General features: G+C 38.8%; 2 protein-coding genes across 21 annotated transcripts; one reads left to right on the forward strand and one right to left on the reverse strand.

Annotated features, from left to right (window-relative positions):
• Positions 1-5688: 5688 nt before the first annotated feature.
• LOC104604145 (uncharacterized) lies at positions 5689-16816 on the reverse strand. 20 transcript variants are annotated; one of them, XR_016081998.1, is made up of 5 exons: positions 16045-16469; positions 15788-15897; positions 14077-14128; positions 6054-6109; positions 5689-5962 (listed from the first exon to the last, which is right to left on the reverse strand). XR_016081998.1 is itself a non-coding variant. In XM_088897039.1 (5 exons), exons 2-5 carry the CDS (start codon positions 15814-15816, stop codon positions 5823-5825), a joined length of 318 nt encoding a protein of 105 aa, XP_088753165.1. In that variant the 5' UTR covers positions 15817-15897; positions 16476-16816; the 3' UTR covers positions 5689-5822. The 20 variants fall into 20 exon arrangements, 8 of the variants coding, with proteins under 8 accessions (XP_088753165.1, XP_088753169.1, XP_088753168.1 ...); XR_016081993.1 differs by adding an exon at positions 15575-15661 and having other exon boundaries at positions 15788-16469; XR_736341.3 differs by adding an exon at positions 15566-15661 and having other exon boundaries at positions 15788-16469.
• Positions 16817-23997: 7181 nt separating this feature from the next.
• Positions 23998-25264, forward strand: LBD20 (LOB domain-containing protein 20). The gene is made up of 2 exons (XM_010268463.2): positions 23998-24520; positions 24626-25264. Exons 1-2 carry the CDS (start codon positions 24143-24145, stop codon positions 24956-24958), a joined length of 711 nt encoding a protein of 236 aa, XP_010266765.1. The 5' UTR covers positions 23998-24142; the 3' UTR covers positions 24959-25264.
• The last annotated feature ends 211 nt before the right edge of the window (positions 25265-25475 follow it).

Genomic DNA, 25475 nt, shown 5'->3' on the forward strand with positions numbered 1-25475 from the left:
TAATGATGATGATGATGATGATGACGACGATATATCTACAATAAAGCTTTGTATGTAATTTTGTTTGCGCTTTTGGATACAAGCACAGGTTTGATTTTTAAGTTTAAAGATAAATTTATTAATTTCATCAAGGTATGTGAATAAGCTAAGATGCCTGGCCCAACCCACATAAACTAGGCCAAGGCATATATTATTATTAGGCCCAACATTAGACTGAGCCAGCCCAAAACAACTTAAAATCAACTTAGCCAGGGTCATGATCATTCCTTCCTACTTAGAAGGGTTGGATAGTGTTTAGGTTACGTTAAAATCGATCAAACATGGATTTTACTTGTTATATTCATTCGGGTCCAAAATTTGATTGGATAAAGACCTAAAGATTTTTTGGAATTGGACTAAGATTTAGTTGGGTATATTCGAGATCAGGTGATTCGGGTATGCCCTATAGGTATCCAACAGCATTAATGCATTATATAGGAGGATAAAAGAGTGGTGTAATAAATGAAAAAGCAAACTAGTTCTTTGAGTGGCCATATTCTAATTGCAACATTATTAGTAAAAAGTAAAATAGTTTGACTGCATAAAGAAAATAAGTATATATCAAACGCGATTAACCAAAAATGAAGAAATAGGCATTGTTGTATAAATAATCATGCTTAAATGCAATGGTAGATAACCACTAAGTAGGTGTTTGGTATTTTGGGGTTGTATGGGTGTTTAGTTGTATCTGATTTATGTATTAGAAATCGAGAAAGAAACAGGTTGTACACAATGTTCAATTCAAATTTTGTATATTGCTTTTTATTACACATAAGCACCATTAGGCATCATATAGATGAAAACGGCTCCCTTGAGCAAGAAACGTCAATGCTTTCTCCTCTGAAAATGGGTTTCACATAACCCAAGACAAGAGGTAGCACAACTCATTTTGTACTTGATCAAACTAACCAACATAGGATCATGGTTTGGTAATGTTTAATTGTTTGTGTGATGTCTTCATTGCAGAGAAATGGGCATGCTACACAACAATCCCAACCATGCCCTAAAATGCTTAAACAACACCAAGGCTAAAGATTGGTTTGGATTTTGCAATCCAATGACAACTATAATTCAATTTGGTTGCATGTGAAATGAAGAGAAATTGAATAATTTCTTGAAAATTGCTATTATTATGTTGTTTTGGTTACACATAAAATAGTTATGCAAATGAACACTTTCAAAAAGTGAATATTAATTATAGAAAGATCTCCAAAATCAAGTTTGTTTTCCACATTAAACAAAACACTTCCCCATTCACTATTAATGTCAAGGAAATAATTTGTTTTGCTTCATTTATGTGCAACCAAACAACATCTTATATATATATATATTCTTTGCTTTAAATTTTTACAAAGAGAAAAACTCTCAGGAGAATGGTTAAAATGTTATCTTAATATGTGAATTGTCTTTCACTATATAGGTTTCTCTCTTCAGTAAGTGGTGTTTCAAGTATAAATGTATCGATGTTCTGAGCCCAACAATCAATTTTTCTATTTGGTTGAGAATGTTTTTTTTTTTTTTTGAGAGCACCTTTAGGCAAATCCATTCAACAAATTACTCAGTTACATTAAATTCCAAATTAGGAATCAGGAAACTAAGAGGTAGAGACCAAATTATACAAGAAGAACAGGAAAGAGCATGCTTGGCAAGATGATGTGCAACTCGATTACAAGATCGAGGAACAAAAGTAACTAAGTATGAGGGGAGGTGAAGAAGATATCTCTTGAAATTTATAATGAGAGTGTGGATACTCCATGGAGGTGTAGATGAATCCTCCAACAAGAGATGAATAGTAGATTTCACATCACCTTCAAAAATTACGGAGGTTAAGCCCAATGAAATGGCAAAATTGATGCTTTCCCAAAGAGCTGTAGTTTTAGTAAGCCAAGCTAAAGAAGCTTCCAAGGGAATAGCACAAGCAAATAGAAAAGCACCATTTGGTTCCTGTATCACAATACCAGCCCTTGAAGTATTAGATGAAGTTTCTCCATCAAAGTTTATTTTGACATAGCCAACGGGTGGAGTCCAATGAGATTGTTGAATATGAGTCATAGCAGCAACATGAGATGCTTGAGGAGTGTAGATTTGGGAAGTAGCTTCATTAAGTAGCATTCATTGGGTGTAAGCTTTATGGAGAATAATGTTAGATCTCCAAAACTTGATTTTGAAAGATGAGAGCATTATGGGCAAGTCATATGTTCCATAATATAATGAAGAATTTGGTGCAAAGAGGGAGGTGGTTCTCATTAGAGCCCTGGTGTCGAGAAATCCATTCATTAACACTTCGTTGGGGATAGGAGTCAGGTTTGAAAATGAGGTCTAACCCAAACCACACTAAGCGAGTAGTTGGACAATGGAGGAATAAATGTTCCTTAGCCTCCTCTGATTGCTCACAGAATGGAGATAAATTATCAATATGCCGCAAAACCTTACTGAGTCTAGTTCTAATTGCAAGAACATCTTGTAATATACGCTAGATGAAAAACAAAAGTTTAGGGCTCATGGTGTTAAGACTCCAGAACTTCTTCCCATGGTACTTGACCTGCAATGTGGTGTGAAGTAGATGTGCTGGCTTGGCCATTCATTACATTAGCAGCAACTGGAAGTGTGATAGAGAGGATAGAGGCAGTAGTAGTTGAATCATAAATAGATATTAATAGATCTTCTCGCCAAGTCATTGTTGACTAATCAATCTGCTCTGCTACTTTCATAGGACGAGAAGGCCAATGTTGAATAATAAGGAGGCGACCATGTGGTAACCAAGGATCTCTCAATGCATCAATGTCCCATCCATTACCTATTAACCAAATATAGCCTTTTTTAATGTATTCTCTACAACACAACGCAATCATAAAACATTTTCATGAAAATCTTGATGGGGGTATTTTCAAAAAACATGAATTTTATATTTCATACTATGGGAAGCAAAGTATCAACACTGTGACTACTAATGTGGTGATGGTTGGATGAAAAACAAACATTTGTCACCAAACAATGCTCAAGTATAAACTGTGGAAAGATGAATAGTCATCTAGATTTTAAAATAATCTTTTAACTTAATATATGAACTTAATTTTAAAATCACCCTTTAAAAGCATTAATATTATACAACATAACTAAAATATTCTTATTTAACTTTTTATTTTTCTCAATAACGACAAATCCCATGATTTTTGGATCAAATTTGAATGCGAGTTGCTTGTTGCAAGAGTATAGGTTGGATTGGGTCGTTTTTTATATTAACGTAACGTGTATGATTGTGATGAATGTCGACATATTTATTTCAACCAAATGACTAAAGCTTTCCGTTCATCTATTTAACAGTAGACAAATGAAAAAAAAAAAAAAAAAGTTATGAATTCGAACGTGAGTCAACTTGTGGACACATGTTTACTCATAAATCATTCACATATTATCATCCATGCAAAAATTATCATATATATTAAAAGAAATATGGCCACATCAGATGGCCTCTCCCTTTACCCTACCCTAACCCTGCAATTCTAGAGGGTCTCCATTATTTCCTTTCTAAGTCTTTCTTTTCTGCCTAACTCAGCATGTCATTCTCTCTCTTTTTCGCCCAAGTAATTAGAAACAAAACCATCCCTGATTGTAAATCGTGATGTAATGGGAAAGCATGGCCAATCATGCTTTTTTTATCTTAATTTCTCTCTATCATTGGAAACTAACCCCATTGCCTATCTTCAAAACAAATTTGGATGATAAAGATCATTTTAACCCTACAAATGAATTTGCTCTGTTTCTTCACATTGTCCCTCTCTGTTTATTCTCATTGTCCTTTTTGGAAATTAGGGCCAAGCGTCCTCTCTATTCCTCATCGTTCTTCCATACTTTTGTTTCTTCCCATCATCACTCAATTTTCTAGATAACAAATCAATAACAAAACAGCTAACCACAAAGTAGGAGAAAAACAGGTAACTTACATTCACTCTTTGTATCCCTCTTCCTTCACATGTTTTTTCTCTTCTTCATGTTTCTTTATGCTACTTCACCATTTTGGATGAAAACAAAGGTAGAGCAGGTCACTACTAAGCAGGGGCGGAACAGTTCACTCACATTGTAACACTTTGGTCTCCTCCACTATTAGAATAAACCATTGTTTTAGGGATTTAATCAAGAAGTTCAATTACATATCCTTTAATTACCTGCCTAGAGAAGGTAATCAATTTTCATATGCTTTAACCACCAATGGGTTAGCAACGCATTTACCTCCTAATCTGGCAGTAGAACCAATCAATCTAAGTCGGGATAGTGAACTTACCTACGTGAATAGCATACTTGAAATCACTACATAAGATGGAGAGTTGAATGGTAAACTGTGGTTGTATGACATCAAAATTTTCTTGTAACATCAAACGTTCCCTTAGGGAGTGAACCTTAAGGTAAGAAGAGCTATAACAACGTTAGTAGGGAAGTTTACCATATTCTTAGGACTACCCTGGTTGAGATATTTAGATGAAGAAAAAGTGCAAAGGAAGATGAAGGAAGTACACGCCGTCATATGTGGTTCCCACATTAGTGGGCCTATGTTGCCTAAAAAGTTGCTTTGAATGGGATTATTTTGGATGATGATGGATGAGGAGTGTTGTTGACATATTCAGAAGTGACATCCTTGTCAAGTATTTGATCGAAGGATAAATGCACTTCCCTTAGAGTTATATTGTTTCATTACACCTTTGGCCTTTTTGAATATAGGGAATTGACATGGTCGGTCCATTGCAACCTACGACAAATGGGCACAAGTTCATCTTGGTTGCCATTGATTATTTCATTAAGTGGGTAAAAGCAATGTCCATAACACACTTAACAATGGCCAAAATAGTCCAATTCATCAAGAACAACATAATTGTGAGATAATCTCAAATAATGGAAAATTTTTCACTAGAACGGAAGTTACAATTATTTGCAATCAATTCAAGATTAAGTAATTGCATTCATTCCCTTATCGATCAAAGATGAATGGAGTAGTAGAGGCTGCAAATAAGAACATTGAAAAAATTTTGAAGGAAATGTCTCTTACCTACAAGTCTTGGTAGGACATGCTACCGTATCACTACAAGAAAAATGACTTTTAGCAGCAGTCAAAAACTGTTGCTAAAAGTACTCAAAACTGTCGGTAAAGCTTTTACTGGCAGTTGGCAAACTTCCACTAAAATGATTGTCGCAAAAAAGTTCTACTGGTAGTTTTAACGACTGCCGGTAAAACTCAAAAACTACTGCTAGAAACAAAACTTTTAGCAGCAGTCGCGACTGCCACTAAAGAGATGTCCTGACTGCCGCTAAAGAAAACTATCACTTTGAAACCAATCTTTAGTGACAGTCTCTGGCGGTAGTTTTTTGAATTTTTCGTGCCGCTTTTTTGGTGGATAATTTTTTTATTATTTATTCTGGTACCTTGTGTGTCTCATGAATTACATACATATATGCCAAGTGAAGCTTCATAAGCACAATACTGAAATACACGAAGTAAAGGAATGCATGGAACTGTACCATTGGGGTTCTAAAGAATGAAGGGGTATCCTTCTTGCATTTTAACTTATGAAACATGAATCAATTTGGTTTTTCTTTATAGATGCAATTGACATTTATTCCATAGTAGGCAAGATGCACTCCAACAAACACTTGACATTTCACATTGAATCTTGCTGATCATTTCTCCCTACTTGTATTACATGTATCAAAGATGGACTCCAAGACAAAAATATCAAGGATAATAAGTTTGATTTCTATTTAGAATTAAATAATAGTTATGGCTAATAGAATCATTTTTGTACAAGCAAGTGTTGTATTATGGATGTTACACTTCTGATTTCAATAGGTTGCTTAGTAGAAACATAAACTCCTTTAATCAGTCTGTGTTTCGCCAGCCCAGAATCTTGTAGAACCAGAAAGTGCTTGTTAACTGCAATCCCAAAGCCATTGCTTGGAAATCAAAACAATAGGCACATTCAATTAAAAAAACAAACAAATGTTATTAATATCACTAGCAGCACCTAGGTTGCCTCTACTGTTACCAAAAATAAAACCATCCTTGCAAATGTGAAGATGCCTGCAAAACAGATTTGTAAAAAACCAACATTAATGAAACCCAATTAAAGAATAAGAGAAACCAACTAAAATTTCTCCAGCCATGTTAAGAGCAAAACATTTCTAAGGAGAAAAAAATGCTTAATTAAGAGACTGAACTAACATCGACTGCCAAACTAAGGTTAGTGTCCTGGAAACAGGCATCAGCATTGGGAAGAAAAATGTCAATATCTTATAAGATACATGCAGGTCATAACTATAAGGGGTTTTATGACCCAACCAATTGAGAGTTTCAACCAAGAAGATTACCTATATTGAACAAATTCATTTAATCAGGATTGTAACTTCAAGTAATCTTTCCTTCTTTTGAATGATCAGAAACCATGGTGAATAGTAGCCTAAAGGCAAGTCTAAAAGTCAGGAGGCTATAGCACATGGGTGAAGATTCAGCTTAGGAGATTTTTAAGTTGGATGCACCCAAAAGTGTGCTCCAATCATTGTTAGAAATGTGCCATGTGCCTAGCTGAATGTAAGCATGGTAGGCCGTAGGCATCCCACCATCTGGCCTTGATATAAGTAAACTTTTATATCTTATGCAAAGCCTTCAACATGAGGTACCATGACCTTTACTTTTGATTAAAACAGGCGGGCACATTAATTGATACTGCTTGTCTCTGGTGCAACTAATAGGCTAGCCAAAAAGGCAATTCTACATTTGATCCTTGTTCAACTTGAATCATACAAAAAACATAAGAAATTAGAATAAATCAATAGTATTCCCTTTCTCACTAGTTAATGACTTAGAACTTACACAATTTGTTTCTGAGCTAGAGTTGAATCCAACTCCATTAGCCATTACTTGAAAAGAAATTGAAATGAGCTAATACCATATGCAAAGAACAAGTGGATGTTAGAAATGAGAATTTGGCATTTTTGCAATAATATCAGGATGAGAAGATACAAGCATCAACCTCATCCTCCATAATAATGACATCAATGTCATAATAGCATGCCATCTTTAAATAGATGGGGAATTTTACACTCAATTTGCATGTATCTGCAATGGGGAATGTTTTATTAATTATATATAAAAGGTTGATGTATACAACAGTGTTATCCCAAGTGTCCCAACATAAGGCTTTGCCCTTGCTTGCTCAACTCACAAATACTATTTACAAGTCCCTGATACAATTGGTCCCCCTATTGACTCCTTGTCATTATTAGCAGGTCTTGGAACCCAACTATAAGTTGTTCTCTAACCTATAGCCAGCTGTTCAATCTCTGTCATTATGTGTCTATAATTCTTTCTAAGATTCCATGCTACTATTCTTTTTTAACCAACCCACACTACTATGAGAATCAGTTCCACCACTAGTTATCCAAGCTCTAGAAATCTAGCCAATATGGAAAGAAAGATGATTCATTTGTAGGTATGTATAGGACAACATAAGTTCAATGCCTGTATGCCAAACTTTTATGAGGCAATTATATGTCCTTCAGTTTATACCATATTGATTCAACCAATTGTGAATGCCATGTGTGACAAAGGAGTAGTAACCTGTCCTTTTGGTAGAGTTCTACGATTCACTCCTGGATAAAGAAATTCTCCATTCCTTCAAGTGAAACCTCAACTTGCTCTTGGTTTCTCTAAATCTGCTATGCTTTTTGGAATATAAAGCAATTATATATGGGGTAGCCCTATAACTTAGCTTAAACTAAAATCCAGAAAATATTCCCCAACTACATAAATACAAGTGACATAAGTGAAAGGTAGATAAATAAATACCCAAACTACTTGTATAGGAATAACTGAATAAGTAAATGAAAGGCATTAGTTGATTGGCTCATGCGATTTAGCTTCACCCCATCAATCCTGTTTTGAAGCTTTAATTTAGTCTTAACATCATCACAACATTACAAAATTAGGCCTATTATTGTCTATTTTTCATCTTGGAGGGCCTTGATATAAACTTTGATAACCGGTAATTAGTCCTACCAATTCATAACCTGGGGTTTTCCTAGCTCGTGCACATGCCAATACAAAAATTCCCCAATTCTTTTAAAATCTGTCCCAAGATTATTTTTTAAAATCTAATCAACTGTTCTTTTATCGTTAGCTAAGTGAAATGCATAAAAGGGTGAAAATGGGACACCAAGTCTATATGCTCTACCAACAAAAAGAAGAAAACAAAGAGAAAAATGTCAATCATAGAGCCTCAAGGTACCCTATTTATAAGGGTGTCAATTATATGAAAATACAAAACTACTTTCTGTTGGAAAGGTATATCTGAGTACAAATTATTCCTACCCATGTCCACTCCAACAAGCTTATTTGCCATTGAGTTAGTGGACCTCAAAATCAACATTCAGTTTGGATGTCAAAGATATGGCCTCTTTTAAAGGATGATTGAGCCTTTCTAGTCCCAAAGGTACATATTTCAATCAACCAGTTACAATTTAGAAATAAAAAGGCTATTACCCAATCTCTGTTATGGGCCCTAGCATAGGATCTTGTCACGGGTCGGTCCACGGGGAGAACTCCTAGCTTCCCCTTGCCCCTCCCTTTGCGCGCAGACCCTATGGTGGTGAACTGAGGGTGATTTGTTCAAGAGATCACCCTAACTCTCCTACTCTTTCTTGACTGAAAACTGAATGCTTTAATTCACACTTTTAGGATCAACAGACTCCTACTTCTAATAGGTAAATCAAACTCTAGAAGATAAGGAAAACTACTAAGAATAAGATAAGATGAGACAAGATAAGCTGCCGCCTTTGTGGGCCCCTCCTCACTGCTGCTATCGGCGGCTGTACGTCCTCCCTATGAACGCATCCGTAACATTACACCCCTCCTGGACGACGAGCTTGTCCCCAAGCTCGAGATTGGGGTGGGCGTCTTGCAAAACAGTCCAGGGAATCCAGGTGGCCTCAGCTGGTGGTAGATCGTCCCACTCCACTAGGGCTTCGAGGGTGCCCCGATTGACGCGGGATCGAACTAGAGCCCGAGGTTGTAGAATGGGTCTGCCGTCTCGTACGGGTGGCAGGGGAGGTACCTCATCAGGAGGGGTTCCTGTAAATGGCTTGAGCAAGGACACGTGGAAGGTATCATGAAGTTTGCTGTGCTCTGGTAGCTCAAGCTGATATGCAACCTTTCCGATTCGCCGTACCACCTTGAAGGGTCCGTAAAACTTGGGGGCCAATTTAGGGGGAGATTTGCCTTTGAGAGAATGCTGCCGATAGGGTTGGAGCTTCAACCACACGAATTGTCCCGGCTCGAAGGTTAGGTCCCTGTGGCGCTGGTCGTAGATATTCTTCATGCGTGTCTGAGCCTGCTGTAAGCGGAGAGTGACTTCAGCCAGGAGGGCATCACGATCCTGTAGACTACGGTCGACTTCTTCCAACCGTGTCGAACCGGGTTCGTAGGAACAGTAGGCGGGGGGGATCCCGACCATAGACAACCCGAAACGGAGTCATGCCAAGGGAGGAGTGATAGGCTGTGTTGTAGCAGTATTTGGCCCATGGAAGACAATCCACCCATCGTCGTGGCTGGTCGCCCACAAAACAACGGAGGTACATCTCTATGGTCCGGTTTATGACCTCTGTTTGTCCGTCCATCTGAGGATGGTAGGCGGGTGAAAAAGCTAGTGTCGTGCCCTGTAATCGAAATAGCTCCTTCCAGAAGGTGCTGGTAAAGACCGGGTCCCTGTCACTGATGATGGATTCGGGTAGCCCATGTAAGCGGAAAATATGTGTGAAGAAGACGTGGGTAACCGAAACTGCGCTGTATGGGTGGGATAAGGGAATGAAATGAGCATACTTGGAGAAACGATCCACCACCACGAATAGAACTGATTTCCCCCCGACCTTCGGCAGACCCTCAATGAAGTCCATGGAGATATCAGCCCAGATCTGTGTTGGGAGTGCAAGTGGTGGGAGGAGGCCTGCTGGGTGTAAATTCTCCCATTTTTGTTGTTGACACATGGAGCAATTCTGGATGAAATCCCTAACCGAAGCCCGCATACCATGCCAATGGAAATCGGTGCGGACGCGGTGCAACGTCTTCTGAACCCCTTCATGTGTGGCGTTATGAATGCTGGAAATGATGGCGGGGATTAATGGACAATCTGTCGGGAGGTATACCCGCCCCTTGTATAGTACTAGTCCGTCATGGAGGGACCAGTTCGGGTTGGTTGCTCCGGACTGTATCTCTTGAACCAGGTCCCCCCATTCCGGTGATTGGGGCAACACGCTCCTAATGCATTCCAATAGGGTGATGCGAGGCCGGGAGATCGCACAAAGGTGTATAGAATCTTCGTCACGCCTGGACAGTGCATCTGCGGCCCGATTTAAGGTCCTTGCCTTGTGTTCTACCCGGAAGTCAAACCCGAGCAGTTTACTTGCCCAATGCTGTTGGGGTGGAGTGGTAAGCCGCTACTCTAGTAGGTACTTGAGACTGTAGTGGTCTGTCTTGACGACGAAGGGTCTACCCCACAAGTATGGCCTCCAGTGTTGTACGGCCTTGGCTAGTCCAATCAAATCGCGCTCGTAGGCCGGTAGCTTTAGGTGCCGGTCAGCCAATTTGCGGCTAAAGAAGGCTACGGGGTGCCCTTGCTGTTGTAGTACCGCTCCAATGCCCATACCGGAAGCATCACATTCAACTATAAATTCTAGGTCAAAGTTTGGTAACCGCAGCACTAGGGTGGAGGAGAGTGCATCCCTTAGGGTTGTGAAGGCGGCGTCTGCTGCTTCATCCCACTGGAATGCGTTCTTCTTCAGCATCCTGGTCAATGGGGCAGCCAAGAGTCCGTAATCCTTAACGAACTTGCGGTAATATCCTGTGAGTCCCAAGAACCCGCGGAGGGCCCTGGTGAACTGAGGTTTGGGCCACTCTTGAATTGCTTGGATTTTGGAGCCATCTATCAAAACACCTTCTCTGCTGATCACATGTCCCAGATAAAGTACCTACCGTTCCCCAAAGGAACACTTGGCGCGCTTTAGAAAGAGTTTGTGTTGGCGCAGTAGTTCCAGAATAGTTCGTAGGTGACGAACGTGCTCCACCCATGATGTACTATAAACCGGGATGTCGTCGAAAAATACTAGGACGAATTTGCGGAGGTGGGGCTGAAATACCTCGTTCATCAAAGACTAAAATGTGGAGGGAGCATTGGTGAGGCCAAATGGCATGACCAGAAATTCAAAGTGGCCATGATGCGTCCGGAAGGCTGTTTTTTCCACATCCTCAGGGCCCATCCGGACCTGAAAGTACCCTGATATGAGATCCAGTTTTGAGAAGTATTGAGATCCGTGGAGTTCATCTAGTAGTTCATCTACCACGGGAATCGGAAACTTGTCCTTGACGGTTCTGTTGTTAAGTTCCCTGTAATCCACACAAAACCTCCAGGTGTTGTCCTATTTCGGTACCAATAAGACCGGCGAAGAAAAGGGTGAGTGGCTGGGGCGGATGGTTCCTTGTTTCAACATCTCTGCACATTGTCTTTCTATCTCATCTTTTTACAGGTGCGGGTAGCGGTATGGCCGGACGACGACGGGTTCGGAACCTGGGATTAAAGGAATCCGGTGGTCACACGACCGGACGGGTGGGAGTCCCTTGGGTTCGGAAAACACGTCTGGAAAGTCGGTGAGAAGTCTCTCTATCTCTGCGATGTGCATGGTGTCGCCATGGAGAGTATGTACCTGCGGTCTCTTCGCCCTTACCTTGGTTCCTTGCCAGGTGACGTGCCTCCCATTCAGGTTGAAAGTCATGGTTAGGGCACTGAAGTCCCATAGGATAGAACTTAGAGTGATGAGCCACTTGACTCCAAGCACTATATCGAACTCGTCCAGGGGCAGTACAAATAAATCAGCGAAAAAGGGTTCTGATTCAACCTAAATTTGGATGTTCCGGCAGATTACCGGACTGTGAACCCTCTCCCCATTTGCGACGGCTACTTGAAGTCGCGGTCTGCCTTCCACCGGCAGTTTTAGTTGAAGTGCCGCTTCCTTGCTGATAAAATTGTGGGTGCTTCCCGAGTCCACCACAATGCAAACTGGTTTCCCTGCCACTTGTGCCCGTAGCTGCATGGTTTGGGAGTTCTGTATTCCGGTGATGGCGTGGAGGGAGATTTCTGGTTCTAGTGCTGTCTGCTCCTCCTCGTCTTCCTCCAGTTCGTCAACCAGGAGGCAGAACAGCCGCTTACATCGATGCCCGGCTGAGTACAGCTCGTCGCAATTGATGCATTGACATCTTGCCCGTCGCTCCGCCATCTCAGCTCTCGATAAGCGTTTGACGGGGAGTGCTGCCATGTTGCTTCCTATGCTGGGCGCCGGTCTGGAAGTGTTGCCTGGGTGGAGTCGTTGTTCCCTGCTAGCTGTCAACGAAGACCCTCCTCCAGTTGATTTCGGATTTGCCCAAGAAGTCGTTGGACACCCCATGCTGAAGGACCCTCGGCTGATCTGTAGCTTGCGCTCGAAGGCGCGGGCTAAGTTCATCGCAGTGACCAGGTTGGGAGGGCTCTGCATCTCTACATCGACTCTCAGAGGTTCGGCTAACCCAGCGGTGAACATATCCACCTGCTGGTCTGGGCGCACCGAAGAGGCTCTAGCGAGAAGAGTCTGAAATTGTCGCTGGTACTCGACTACAGTCCCGGTCTGTTTGAGGTTAATCAACTCTCCCAATGGATAGCTTGTTAATGGAGGTCCGAACCGTAGGAGGCAGTAGGACTTGAACTGATCCCAACTGAGACCTGGTTCCTCCTGCTCTACTCGGTAGAACCAGAGTTGTGCTTCGTCTGTCATATGGAATGCGGCCAGGCTGACTTTATCTTTCTCCTCCGTGCACTGATTCCGGAAAAATTGCTCGCAGCGGTACAACCATCCCAGTGGGTCGCCGCTGCTGCTGCTGCTATATGAGGGAAACTCCAGTCGACTGTACTTGGGTATGACCGGTGCTGTTGGGGTGGCGATCGATCGTTCACCGGATTCCTCCGCCAATTCTGGGCGGCGGCTGTTGCTGGTGGTCGCCCCTTCAGGGCTCCTCTCCCTGGTGGAGAAGTATAACTCGAGTAGGCGACGAAGCTCCCTGACATCTTCCTTGACTTCTCTTACTTCTGCGTGGTTCTCCACGAGTCGGTGTTCCAAATCGTGGACCCTGAAGGACAGCTGCTCCATGTCGCCCATGACGTTTGGCTCTGATACCAAAATGTTATGGGCCCTAGCGTAGGATCTTGTCATGGGTCGGTCCACGGGGAGAACTCCTAGCTTCCCCTTGCCCCTCCCTTTGCACACAGACCCTATGGTGGTGAACTGAGGGTGATTTGTTCAAGAGTTCACCCTAACTCTCCTACTCTTTCTTGACTGAAAACTGAATGCTTTATTCTCAATTTGCAGCTCCTTAAATAGGAGATTACAAGAGGTGTGGGAAGACTCCCAGTAGAATTCGAATACTCACAGATAAGGATAATTCACACTTTTAGGATCAACAGACTCCTACTTCTAATAGGTAAATCAAACTCTAGAAGATAAGGAAAACTACTAAGAATAAGATAAGATGAGCCAAGATAAGCTGCCGCCTTTGTGGGCCCCTTGTGGGCCCCTCCTCACTGCTGCTGTCGGCGGCTGTACGTCCTCCCTATGAACGCATCCGTAACAATCTCACCCCCAGCTTTGGGGTCTTGAGAGGAGTTGACTGGATACTGACCTAACCTTTGGCATTCTTTTGCATAAAGTGGTCACTCTCAGACTTGAACCCGGATCTTCACACTTGTCAGCCTGAAATTTTACCTTTACACCAAGCAATGGCACCTCAGGCCACTCTTAGATCGGTACCTGATCATCCATAGTCATCATTTGACTTATATGGAGGTAATTGAGTTGAGGGAATTTTTAGAATTGGTCCATCATAGTTGAAATTGTTCTGAGAAGGCTAGTAGGCATATTAAACTCATGGATCTCTAAAAAAGGATTTCATGGAATTACTCTTGAATAGCTTTATACCTTGTCAGGGTTGTGCTTATTATTATACAGCCTAGCTCCAAATGTATTGAACCTAGTTAAACAAGAGAATACATTACTTTAGTTTCTTTTTAACTACAATACAATTACATTACTATTTCAAAAAGAAAAAAAAAAGCATATAGAACAAGATATGCATTCTCCAATTGAACATAATAAAAATAAATAATGATCTTTGGTTCATTTGACATTTTGGATTATGGTGTCATTCCTTGGGATGATTTTTATTTAGTTTGAGTCTTATGCAAAATGTAAGCCTTAGATTTTCTTTTCTTCTGCATTGCTAAATAACATTCTAATCTGAATACAGTGTTAATTGACAGTGAATATCCATTTATAAATTGTGTAGATTAGTTGTTGTAAGGTTTCAGGGTCATCATTGATGTGACCATATATTTAGGGGATAAGGAACAAGAATCAAAGATCCTTCATACCATGCCCAAGCTAGAAATAGATTTCTATTATGTATATACATAAAACAGGGCATGCATAGATATGTACTTGTGCATTTATTATTCATAATGTGCTTGGATTTTGGAAATTCATTTCTAGAGTTTATCATAATCATGAATATAGTTGACTCCAAAACAATATTTAATATAATGATTAATCTTTATCAGTTTGAATGGCGTATTGCTAATTAGTGCAACTTGGAAAGGTCTATCCACTAAATTTTCAAGAACATAAAATTGATGAAATGGTAGACAGAGCCATGGCATCTACATTCAATTCAAAGAAAAGGAATACCCAACTCCAAGATAATTACAGAAATCTTCTTAAAAATTAAAAGAAATCAGTGATAGGGAAATCAAAAGGAGCTTAGGTGTCAAATGCCTTCAGGGTATGCTAGAGGAGTCTTCATACTCTAACTTTTGTTTACTCATTCAGTGGTTCTGATGAAGAAAGTGATTGAGAGGTAATTCTTCAAATACCTTCTATTGTGGATTTAACTAGGGATTCTAAATAAGATTATTTCATTGTTTACCCAATGCGTCTCCCTAAAAGGATTTCTTATAGCCTTAGCATTAATAGGCAAAAGATATTAACATGATGGATAGTGATTTTATGTTTCAATACAACCAATAACTTTTATACTTGGATAGGCAAGATTCCAGATGCCTTAACATTTATTTTTTCTTTGTTACCAAGAAAAAATGGATATTAGTGAAATTTTAGATAGGATTGTGGCGGCAATTCGTTGGTATTTCAAAGGATTTTTAAAGATATGTGAAAATGACAAATACTTATAGTTATAATTATCTATACGGAAGAAATATAGTTAAAATAATAATTATTAGTATAGATAAACAATGCACTGGTTTGGTGAAGAATAAAATTAGATATCTACTTAGACTTCTGCATGACACTCCATTTTTTCTTTTTCTTTTTTCTTTTTCCTTTTCTAATAAATGACAGTCTAATTCAGGATTTCATATTCTAAGTTTAATCAAGATCAGGATTTTGCATTTACCAAATCTACCTCAGGCCTGGTGGTGTTGACACCTCCAATTGCAAAGCTGGAGCTTGAACGCAGAGGTGACCAACATCTTTGGCCATGAGATGTGTTCTGTTACTTTGCAAATGCATCATACGAGCAATGAGGTTATAAAACACATCTAGTCCAATTGCCTGTAGTAAAGTTAAACTCAAACAATCAACATTTAAGGTAAAGAGCCAGAAACATGTGCAATACCTTTTCAGCAAACAGAATTTGTCGTTCATTCGTTCTTCTAATCCAGGAGACCTGAAATCCTAAACCAGCAGCACCGTCCATTCTTCTAATCGAAGAGAGCTATTGTTGTTCTTGAGGAAAAGAAGATATTAGAACCATTTAATAGAAAAAATACCAAAAACGAATTTGATCAGAAACAAAAAGAAAAAAAAAATCTAAAATGTCAAAACTCAACGAATTAGATTAGAAAGAAATGTTTGAAATCAAGGAGCCCTAACTTATTGCAATGGAGTTCTAGTCATTTTTCTTAGCCATTACAGCTGCTACTGTTCTTTATATCCACCAAAATTTCAAAATCCCAAATCGTGTTCTCTGGTTCTGTGCCATAAATGGAGATTGAGGAGAAGCAAAAGCTTCCTGTCATTAAGTGTCCAAACTAAAAGTCCTAAATTGTAGTAGTGGATTATTGTGTGAAGCTCGATTGAGGAGGAGAGGTCAGGGGTGCGAAGCTCAAATGATAGAGATAAAGAGATGACAGAGAGATACAGAGAGTATGGGAATAGGAAGAAATGAGAAAAGAAGAAGAAGAAGAAGAAGAAGAAAAGACGTGGCTGTTACTAAAGGTTAACATTTCCAGCGGTAGTCACCCTATTGCCGGTTCAAAAACTGCCGGTAAGTTTTTCCTATAATGTATGCCCTTTTAGCTTACCACACATTAGTCAGAACATCAATTGGGGGAATGCCATATTCTTTCATGTATGGCATGAAGTCAGTCTTAGCAGTAAAAGTCAAAGTGTCACCTTTGTGTGTGATATTGGAATTAGAAATCCCAAAGATAGAATGAGCCCAAGCACATTATGAGCAGTTGGCATTCTTAGAGAAATTGGCCCATACTCAAGCCTATAAGAGGAAAATGGTGTGCATTCAAAAAAAGGGTACGTCCCCAAGATGTACAACTAGGAGAACTAGTGCTGGAGGAAAATTGATACTCATCAAGATGGATGACAAAGACCTACTAGAGCCAGTCAACCTAGATCAAGTGAAAAAAGAACTATGTTTAAATTGTAATCTATTCCATGTACCAATTGCTATCAGTGAAATTCTTTTGCCATCTTTTTTTGTTACTATTCCTTTTGTCCTATGTTATAATAATAAGTCATAGTAAGATAGTTGAGCTTTTGTGACCATTTGGCAATCTTTAAAGATAGAGAAAAATAAGGACCAAAAGAAAAGGAAAAAGGAGAAAGAATAATAAAAGGAAAGAGCAAGATAGCGAAAAAAATAAAAGAATAAGAAATAAAGAGGACAAAAAAATAAGAAAAAGATAAAAAATAGAGGAAAAAGAAAAAAATGGAGAGAAGGATTCTAGTATCCTAATAACCCATAACAACTTAGCCAAGCTATATCAACAAGAAAATCCTACCATTGAACCTTAGACATGTTTCATTCTAACACTAAGACCTCCCTGATAAAAGACAAAAGTAGGAATATGGAATCAGATGACAAGGAAAGCCTTCCCCATCCCCTCGTGGCAATGACGGAAGAAAGAACAACTAGAGAGAAATAACACAAATAATCGTGTGCCTTAAAAGGGCAGAGTGAAATCCCAAAAGGGCACTTCGAGTAAAAATGTTAGATCATGGCAAGATCAAATTTTGGCAACCCAGATGAAAACCAATAATGGCTCTATGCGCAACAATTAGGTAATACGTGGACTTGGTGAAAACCCTGATCGAGGCACCAAGGGCGAAAAGGGGAAAAAGGAAAAAGAGAAGAGAGTCTACCTTATCAAGAGGCCCTCACCAAGGTACCATAGGGGATCCTATCCTTAGCAAGTTCTCTTCTTTATTTGTGTGAGAGCAAAGTCTTCTCTTTCTTTAATTTAATGAGAGACATTCCTTCACTATATGATGCACCTCCTAATTTTGAGAATTATAGCCGAACAAAAATTAAACAAACGTTATCTAAGGGCTCACGATTGGGCATAGTTAACCTCAATTTCTTTATTTCCCCCATGTCCCTCTTTTAGGGTTATGCACCTGCATTATTCTTCCTTAAAAAATCAAATAAAATCATCAAATGTCAAAGTTATCAAACTCATCAAATAAAATCGAGCCAATTCATCAAATATCAAAGATCGAAATTAAGTTTAACAAATTGAATCGAATCATCAAATATCAAAATTATCCAATTCATTCATCAAATATCAAAATCAAATCAATAAATATCAAAATTATCAAATTCATCAAATACCAAAATTAAGTTTATTAAATTGAATTAGATCATCAAATATCAAAATTATCCAATTCATTCATCAAATATCAAAAGTTGAAATTAAATCAAATCATCAAATATCAAAAATTGAAATTAAATCATCAAATATCAAAATTATCAAATTCAACTAATCAAATATCAAAAATTAAAATTAAGCTGATCAAATTAAAATGAACCATCAAATATCAAAATTATCCAATTCATTCATCAAACATCAAAAATCGAAATTAAATCAAATCATCAAATATCAAAATTTTCAAATTCATCAAAAATGAAAATTGTGATTATCTAATTAAATTGAATCATCAAATCCAATCAGAAAATATCAAAATTGTCAAATTCATAAACTCATCAAATATAAAAAATTAGAGTTAAGTTTATTGAATTAAATCAAATAAAACAAGTTAACTCACCGAATATCAAAAATTAAAATTAAGTCAACTCATCAAATTAAGTGTATAAAATCAAACCATCAAAATTTTCAAATGCATCAAAATCAAATTAAGTCAAATAATCAAATTTAGGTTTCATGAATCAGAATTAAGATTATCAAGCCAAATCAAATAATCAAATATCAAATTGATCAAATCAAAATCATACAATCAAGTCAAATAATCAACCATTCAAATTCAATTCATCAAAAATTAGAAAATCCAGATGCCAAGCTTATCAAATCCATTTTGAAATCAAATCAAATCAAAATCAGTATAACCCATCAAATATTAAAAATCAAGATTGTCAAAACCAAATTGGGGTTGGCTTCTTAAAATCATCTCATCAAATATCAAAAAGTGAATTCACTAAGCATCAAATCAATGCATTAGGTATCGAAAATTCAAACTATCATTAACAAGCTCAAAATAAAAACTGATACCGAAATAAAGTTTACCAAATTATAATCAAAATCATGGATTGTCAACACTATCGAAGGCATCAAATCAAGTGATCAGAGTCATCAAAAACTGAATGTTACAAGTCACAAATTACAAGAAAAAAATAGCATAACCAAAATATCAAAGGCCAAAACATTATCATGACCTCTTCTGGGATGGCACCACTTTGCCGTTTACATGATAACTTCATTTGCCTCATAAGGCTTGGGATTATACCACACTTCCTCCAAGAAAAGGCATTGCACTATATCAACTTTGACCATGACTAAAAATTCTAGTGGCGGAATTCACCTTTCTTCTTCTTATCCCTCACAAAAATCCCTGCATGCTTCTTTTTCTTTGTTGTTTGGTAGCTTGCTACTTTCAACAAAGAGGGGTAGTTATCAACACCCGATTTTTGCTCAGTCCATTCTCTAACCCAATTCTCGCACTTTGGATGCCCAATCAAACCTTACCATTCTCTTTAGGATGTGCCAAAACTCTAGGAAACAAGATCTCAATTCAAATACCCTTAAATCCACTATTAGATCTACAAGATTCTCTTTCAACGATCATGATTGTGCCACACCACCATACTTGTTCTCAGATCAGATTCCATCATGTGAAAGAAGACATTTGAACATCTAATCACACCAAAGTTCAGCCCTAAACTCCTTGATTTTGCTACTTATCCATTAAAGGTTCCGTTTCAACGCATTTGACACTATGACACTTCTCAAGCCTAAAACCCATGATCTACACCTCCATGACACAATCAAACACTTCCAAAAATCTCATAATTCAAATCCATGACACTTTACCAAATTTCAACTCAAAATCTCTCTATTCAACCTGCCATCAGACCAAGATTCTATTTTGGCAAAACTTATTAATTAAAGCATACCAGCCATAGATCTCCATCACCCAAGATCCATTTGACTACTCAGACCACACCATCCTATTCAAAGACCCAAAGAGCCCTTGCATGTCAAATTTCGTGAGTTAACTCTTTCGTTTAGCCATTAAACAAGCAAGATTCCATTCAGGTCTTCTCATTAATTGATAAGCCATAAGCAAGGACCTGATCAGAACCAAATCTATCAATCCACACCTTTAATAAAATATCCATCACTTCCATCAGATTCAGGATGCTCCAAAGTGCCAACCCACCAAATTTCAGTCCAAAATATCCATCACTTCATAGTAATCCATACTTGGGAAAGATATTAGAGTATGCATCTTTTTGCATCATTGATATATCTTTTGGAACTTATTTGAGTTTTCTAACACATCTCCATGTAAACCCTAATTTTTCCACTGTATTGATCCGCGCATATTCAAAGCATATCCTGGCAATGTCTCTTAAAATTGCATTTAATACTCCTTATATTTTTTATAATATTTGAGCTTGGGTGGACCCCATATAGATAACGTATAAGCAACTTTTAGTAAAAAATCTGATGTTTAATCACAAAATTGCTGTCTTCAACCAGTTGAAGCTTCTTTTAGTGGATTCACGAAAGGGGCTCAATAGGGCTTCCCAAGGTCCTCAGTCTGAAAGTTAATTAGAACTTAGAAGTGGTATAAATTACGGGATGTTTTGAAAATAGACTTTAAATTATTGGGTAATAAACTAAATTAGCCAAAGTAAAATGAAATAATTTGTAATTATGGGCAAAGTTCAAGGGAGACACTAACAATTGCTTAATTAGCCAATTATACACCACAAAAAATTCTCTAAGAAATAACAAATAAAGAGTATCATAAAGAGGAAGATCTTTATGATTCATAAGAACTTTTCAAACAAGGAGCTCGTTTTGCTAGCTAGTATTTCTTTGTTCATTTTGTCCTTTGCATCGCGGGTCATTGGTTTGATTTTCCGGGTCAGATAGGTCAGGCCATACCACGTCAACTATATGTACATACATACATAATATGTTTTAAATGCAATATATGCATTATTTTTTATTTAATTTAGTATTTTAATTTTTTATTTACAAAAATATTAAAAATTGAAATCTGAGGCCGGGCAAGATGCCTCTTGAAAAGTTACCAAAATAAAAAAAAAAAATCACTTTAATCGGACATCAAAGTGTAAAGTTATGCCCTCCCAAAGTTTGCATACACATTTAGTGTGTAACTTGTGACCCGACCACCAGGTTGAAGGGGTCAATGGTCTAACCATCTAGGTTAATTGGTTTTTACCTAATCAACAGTTTTTAACCCTTCTCCAGGTTTTACTAAAACTGAATCTAAAATCTTGACCTGGTGACGGTTCGAGTGGTTCAACTAGCCGAATCAATGAAGGGTTGAAAACACTACAAATCACAATCCCCACAACTAAGAATGAAGACCATTTCTAATGTAACTTATGTTTTGTGCTGAAGGGTGATGCTAAATAAAGATATGAGCAATATTAATTCATGGTATGGTAGGACCACTAGAGGTTATATAAGGTGGAAAGATTGGAAGGAGATGTTCTGTTAATCTGTTTCAATCTAAGAGGGTCCTAGAATTTTTTGGACCATGGATTAGAGCTTTAAGTATTAGAAAAAATAACCAGCTAAAGGCTAGTAGAAACACATTAAAGAGAGGAAGCTCCACAACTAGTGGATGGAAGTGGAGCAGATCTCAAAGGGGAAGGATAAGTACTAAAGGACGAGTAGTGAAGGAAGGGGAAAAACTTTGGCTCCTACCTGGTCGGTTCGTAGAATGCATCTGACCAAATACTTAGGTGGCATTTGATAACACTTTTTAGACCTTTGAAGTTTGAAAATGTCGCTTTTCAGATGTCAAAGGTGTTTGGAAGTGTATCTGAAAATTATTTTCAGATCTAAAATAATAAGACTTGGGTTAGGCGTTGAACGTGTTCAGATGCATTTCAGACTTGGCCGAAAGTCCAAAATATCTTTAAAAACATGCTTGCGTTTCTCCCTCTCACTGTTTATCTTCTCCACTTGATGTAGGGGCAGCAAGTGGCTCCTCCGGCGAATTAACGGCGGCGAGTTCCGGCCTTCTCTCTCTCTCCCTTCTTTCTTCTTCTTCTTCTTCTTCTTTATGGTCTCATGGCTTCCGTCCACTATTTTTCATTTTTGATCGCCGCTGCAACTCTCGACAATGGTGGCAAGTGACTCCTTCAGTGAACCAATGGCGACAACTCCTCCACCGCAAGTGACTTCGACAAACTAGCGGTGGCGACTCCACTGCCGCAAGTGACTCCGACAAACCATTAGTGGCAAGTGACTCATCCGTTGCAACTCCTCCACCATCCACGGACGCCACTGCAACTCTCATCGTCCATCGTTTTTTCTTATTTTAATAAATTATTTTTTTTATTTTTATAATTTATTCATATTTTTTAATATTATTTTGAATTTAATAAATTATTGTTATGAAATAATACAAGTTGAACTCAAAATTACCAAATAGTCTAATTTAAGGGTAAAATAGTAAAATTAGTGAATTTCATATACTGGAGGTTTGATCCAACACAAACCTTCTTTATTAAGAACTTCTAAAAAGTCAAAAAAATAACTGTCACTTTTTAGATTTTAGACACTTAATATCTTTTTCTTTTCAGATTTTAGATTTATCAAATATCACCTTAATTTTAAGATTTAGGATTTAGGTTTTATATATATATGTTAGAAGGGATCACGCAATGGCACTGGTGTTTAAAAGATGCCCATGTTACATTCAATTTCTTAACCGAATCGGTTACCAATGGCCGCTCTCATATTGAAATTAAACCTGTGTTCTAACTGAATTGGCTTATTACATTGAAACTAGAATTGGACAAACCCTTTTTTTGTTGAAACCAGATTCTCTTCCTCATGGATCCAACAACAGAAACAAGAGAAACTAGTGCTTTAAACTCTGTATTCTGTTTATTAGGTGAAGTGTGAAACTGTGCATCCACACTCTAAACATGTCTACATTTATAAGCTATGTCCTCCACCTCGAAAGCCCAAATAAGACAACTAGATCTGATCAACCAGTTTCAGACTTTCAGTCTAAACTCCAAATCATGGAATTAATGCAAATAGGTGATAATTCATGTGTTGGGAGAACATGGAAGTTTCGTCTGGCATAAAAAAATACAAGGATTTGTCAAAGAAACTACCCTTTCTGGGGCCCACCTCCACCTGACACCAGTCTCTTATGGTGTGATGCTGGCCCTCTTCTTTTCTCGGTGCTCACCATCCCACACGCCACGGGCAGCACAAATCTTGTGTCCTTCTGCTCCCCAATCGACCAACCAATCTCCATACAAAAACCCCTTGCACGTGTAAAATACTTCCACGTGTGGATTCCATTCAGATCTTTCTTTAATTACAAAAACATTCCAGCCTCTCTCTTGGGGCCGTCAACGAACTCCAAAAATCCGATACTCATCCCACATCCGATCCAACTATTCGGGTTTGAATGCTAAAACCTGCATCCGTTTAATAAATGAGATTAAATGCAGTGTGGTAAAAATTTGAGCCCACATATGTAATATAACACTGATTAAGTGATCGATTCTGTTTTACCTCAAAATCATTATTTTGCTAAAAATCATCGATTTGTGCGATCAAGTCGTTCAAACCATCCGACTGTTTTAGCCGTTTTTTATTTTTTTGTTAGAATGAGTCATTCATTCAGTTCAAACGATCAGACCGTTCAACCTAGGAATTGAACCCCTGGCCGGTTCGTTGTCCAATTTAATTTTAAAAACCTTGATTTAAAGAGAGAGAAATTTTCACTTCAACTTTACCCTATTTCATACATTTTTATTTATTTTCCAAAATCCCACCTATAATAGAGTATATATCCCCTTATATTATGTCTTATCCCTTCACTTGCTACTATTTTTAACTGTACAAATATATAAAAATTTGTAAGGTGGGAAAATTTCTCCTTTTATATGTAATTTCCCGCTTCCTATAGTACAACAGCACAAGTTAAAAGGAAATATTTTTAATTTTCTTTATTTAATAAGAATAGAGCGGAGTTAGATTAATCGGATCCGAATCCGACTCGACTCGTTTACAGTCTCTCTGAAAATTCTCTCTCTCTCTCTCTCTCTCAAGTCTCGCCAACTATAACGTCTCCCAAAGGCTCACCTCATTCACCTCGCCAACCCTTCACGAGACTAGCGTGTTCCCCTCCCTCCTACATATTAACATTTCCCCTCTTCTCCCCTACTCATCACCACATTCCGGCATCAGCAGGTAGCACGTACGTCGACATGGACATGCGACAAGGTGGCGACACGTCCGAGAAGGCCTCGTGCAACAGTCGCCGCGGTGGCGCCGGGAAACGCCCGGCCGCTCCGTCGGCAGCGGCGGTGCCATCCGCAGCGGCTCCATGCGGAGCATGCAAGTTCTTGAGGCGGAAATGCATAAGCGGATGCATCTTCGCACCATACTTCGGGACAGACCAAGGGGCTGCTCGCTTTGCAGCTGTGCACAAGGTGTTCGGCGCGAGTAATGTGTCAAAGCTTCTCCTGCATGTTCCGACAAACCGACGGCACGACACCGTCGTCACTATATCTTACGAGGCCCAGGCTCGGCTGTCTGATCCTGTTTATGGCTGCGTCTCCACCATTCTCGCCTTACAGCAGCAGGTTCAATTCATTGGCCATGCCCAACTTTAATTTCTTTCCTGCACTTTACTATTTCTAGCCTTAATTTGTATAAATTAATAATCACACAAAAATCGATTGTTTCAGGTGGCCGCGTTGCAAGCGGAGCTTTCGGTGGTGCAGGAGCAGCTGATTAACAACAGGTTGGCCGTAGCAAACGCCCTGCAGCTGCAGATGAGCACGCAGCAGCACTTATCAGTGCTGCAGCCAGCATTCTCGAACAATTCCACGGCTTCGAACAATCTGGTCACCATGAGCGGCCTCCCTTCTAGTTTCGACCTCGCAATTGAAATGGGTCCGTCGCCTCGCAGCTTTGAGCCTCTTCAGCTGTTCCAACCAATGCAGGATGAAGATGAAGATGAGGAGGAGATCCAGAACCCAGTGATTTTAGAGAATCAGATACTTCATCGCCAGAAATGAAATGAAAACTTATTCTTTCTACTACTACTGGAGTAGTGCTGTTAATCTTTTCGTCAGCTAGCTCATGAGTATTGCTCCAAAGTGACCGCTGTTATCTGCTATAGATTTATTCGATCTATTTAACTGATCAATACAAGAGAGAGAGAGAGAGAGAGAGAGATCACGTGTGCTTAGGGACTCAACCTAAGATCTTTCACAGGTGTCATCACGCTTAATTTCTTCTTGACTATTCTGAGAATTTAAAGGAAATTATACAAATACCAAGAATGTATTTGGTTTGTCAGAAAAAGTCTGAAGAGGAGGAGAAAATTATACATTCTATATCCATGAACCATGACTTCTTTGTAATGGAAACAGTAGAATAACTAACAAAAATCCCTCTGAAACCCACCATGCATGATGTGTGCGGACAAAGATCATGATGAAAAGTGTTGGTTGGGATATTTGTTGGCAAGATCAGATCCCGATATTAAGAAAAGTACCAACCAACAACCATCAAATCAGTTAAAGCACGTCT

The sequence above is a fragment of the Nelumbo nucifera genome, chromosome 2 (genome assembly GCF_055504915.1).
Source record: "Nelumbo nucifera cultivar China Antique chromosome 2, China Antique-T2T, whole genome shotgun sequence".
NCBI classification, from domain to species: Eukaryota; Viridiplantae; Streptophyta; class Magnoliopsida; order Proteales; family Nelumbonaceae; genus Nelumbo; species Nelumbo nucifera.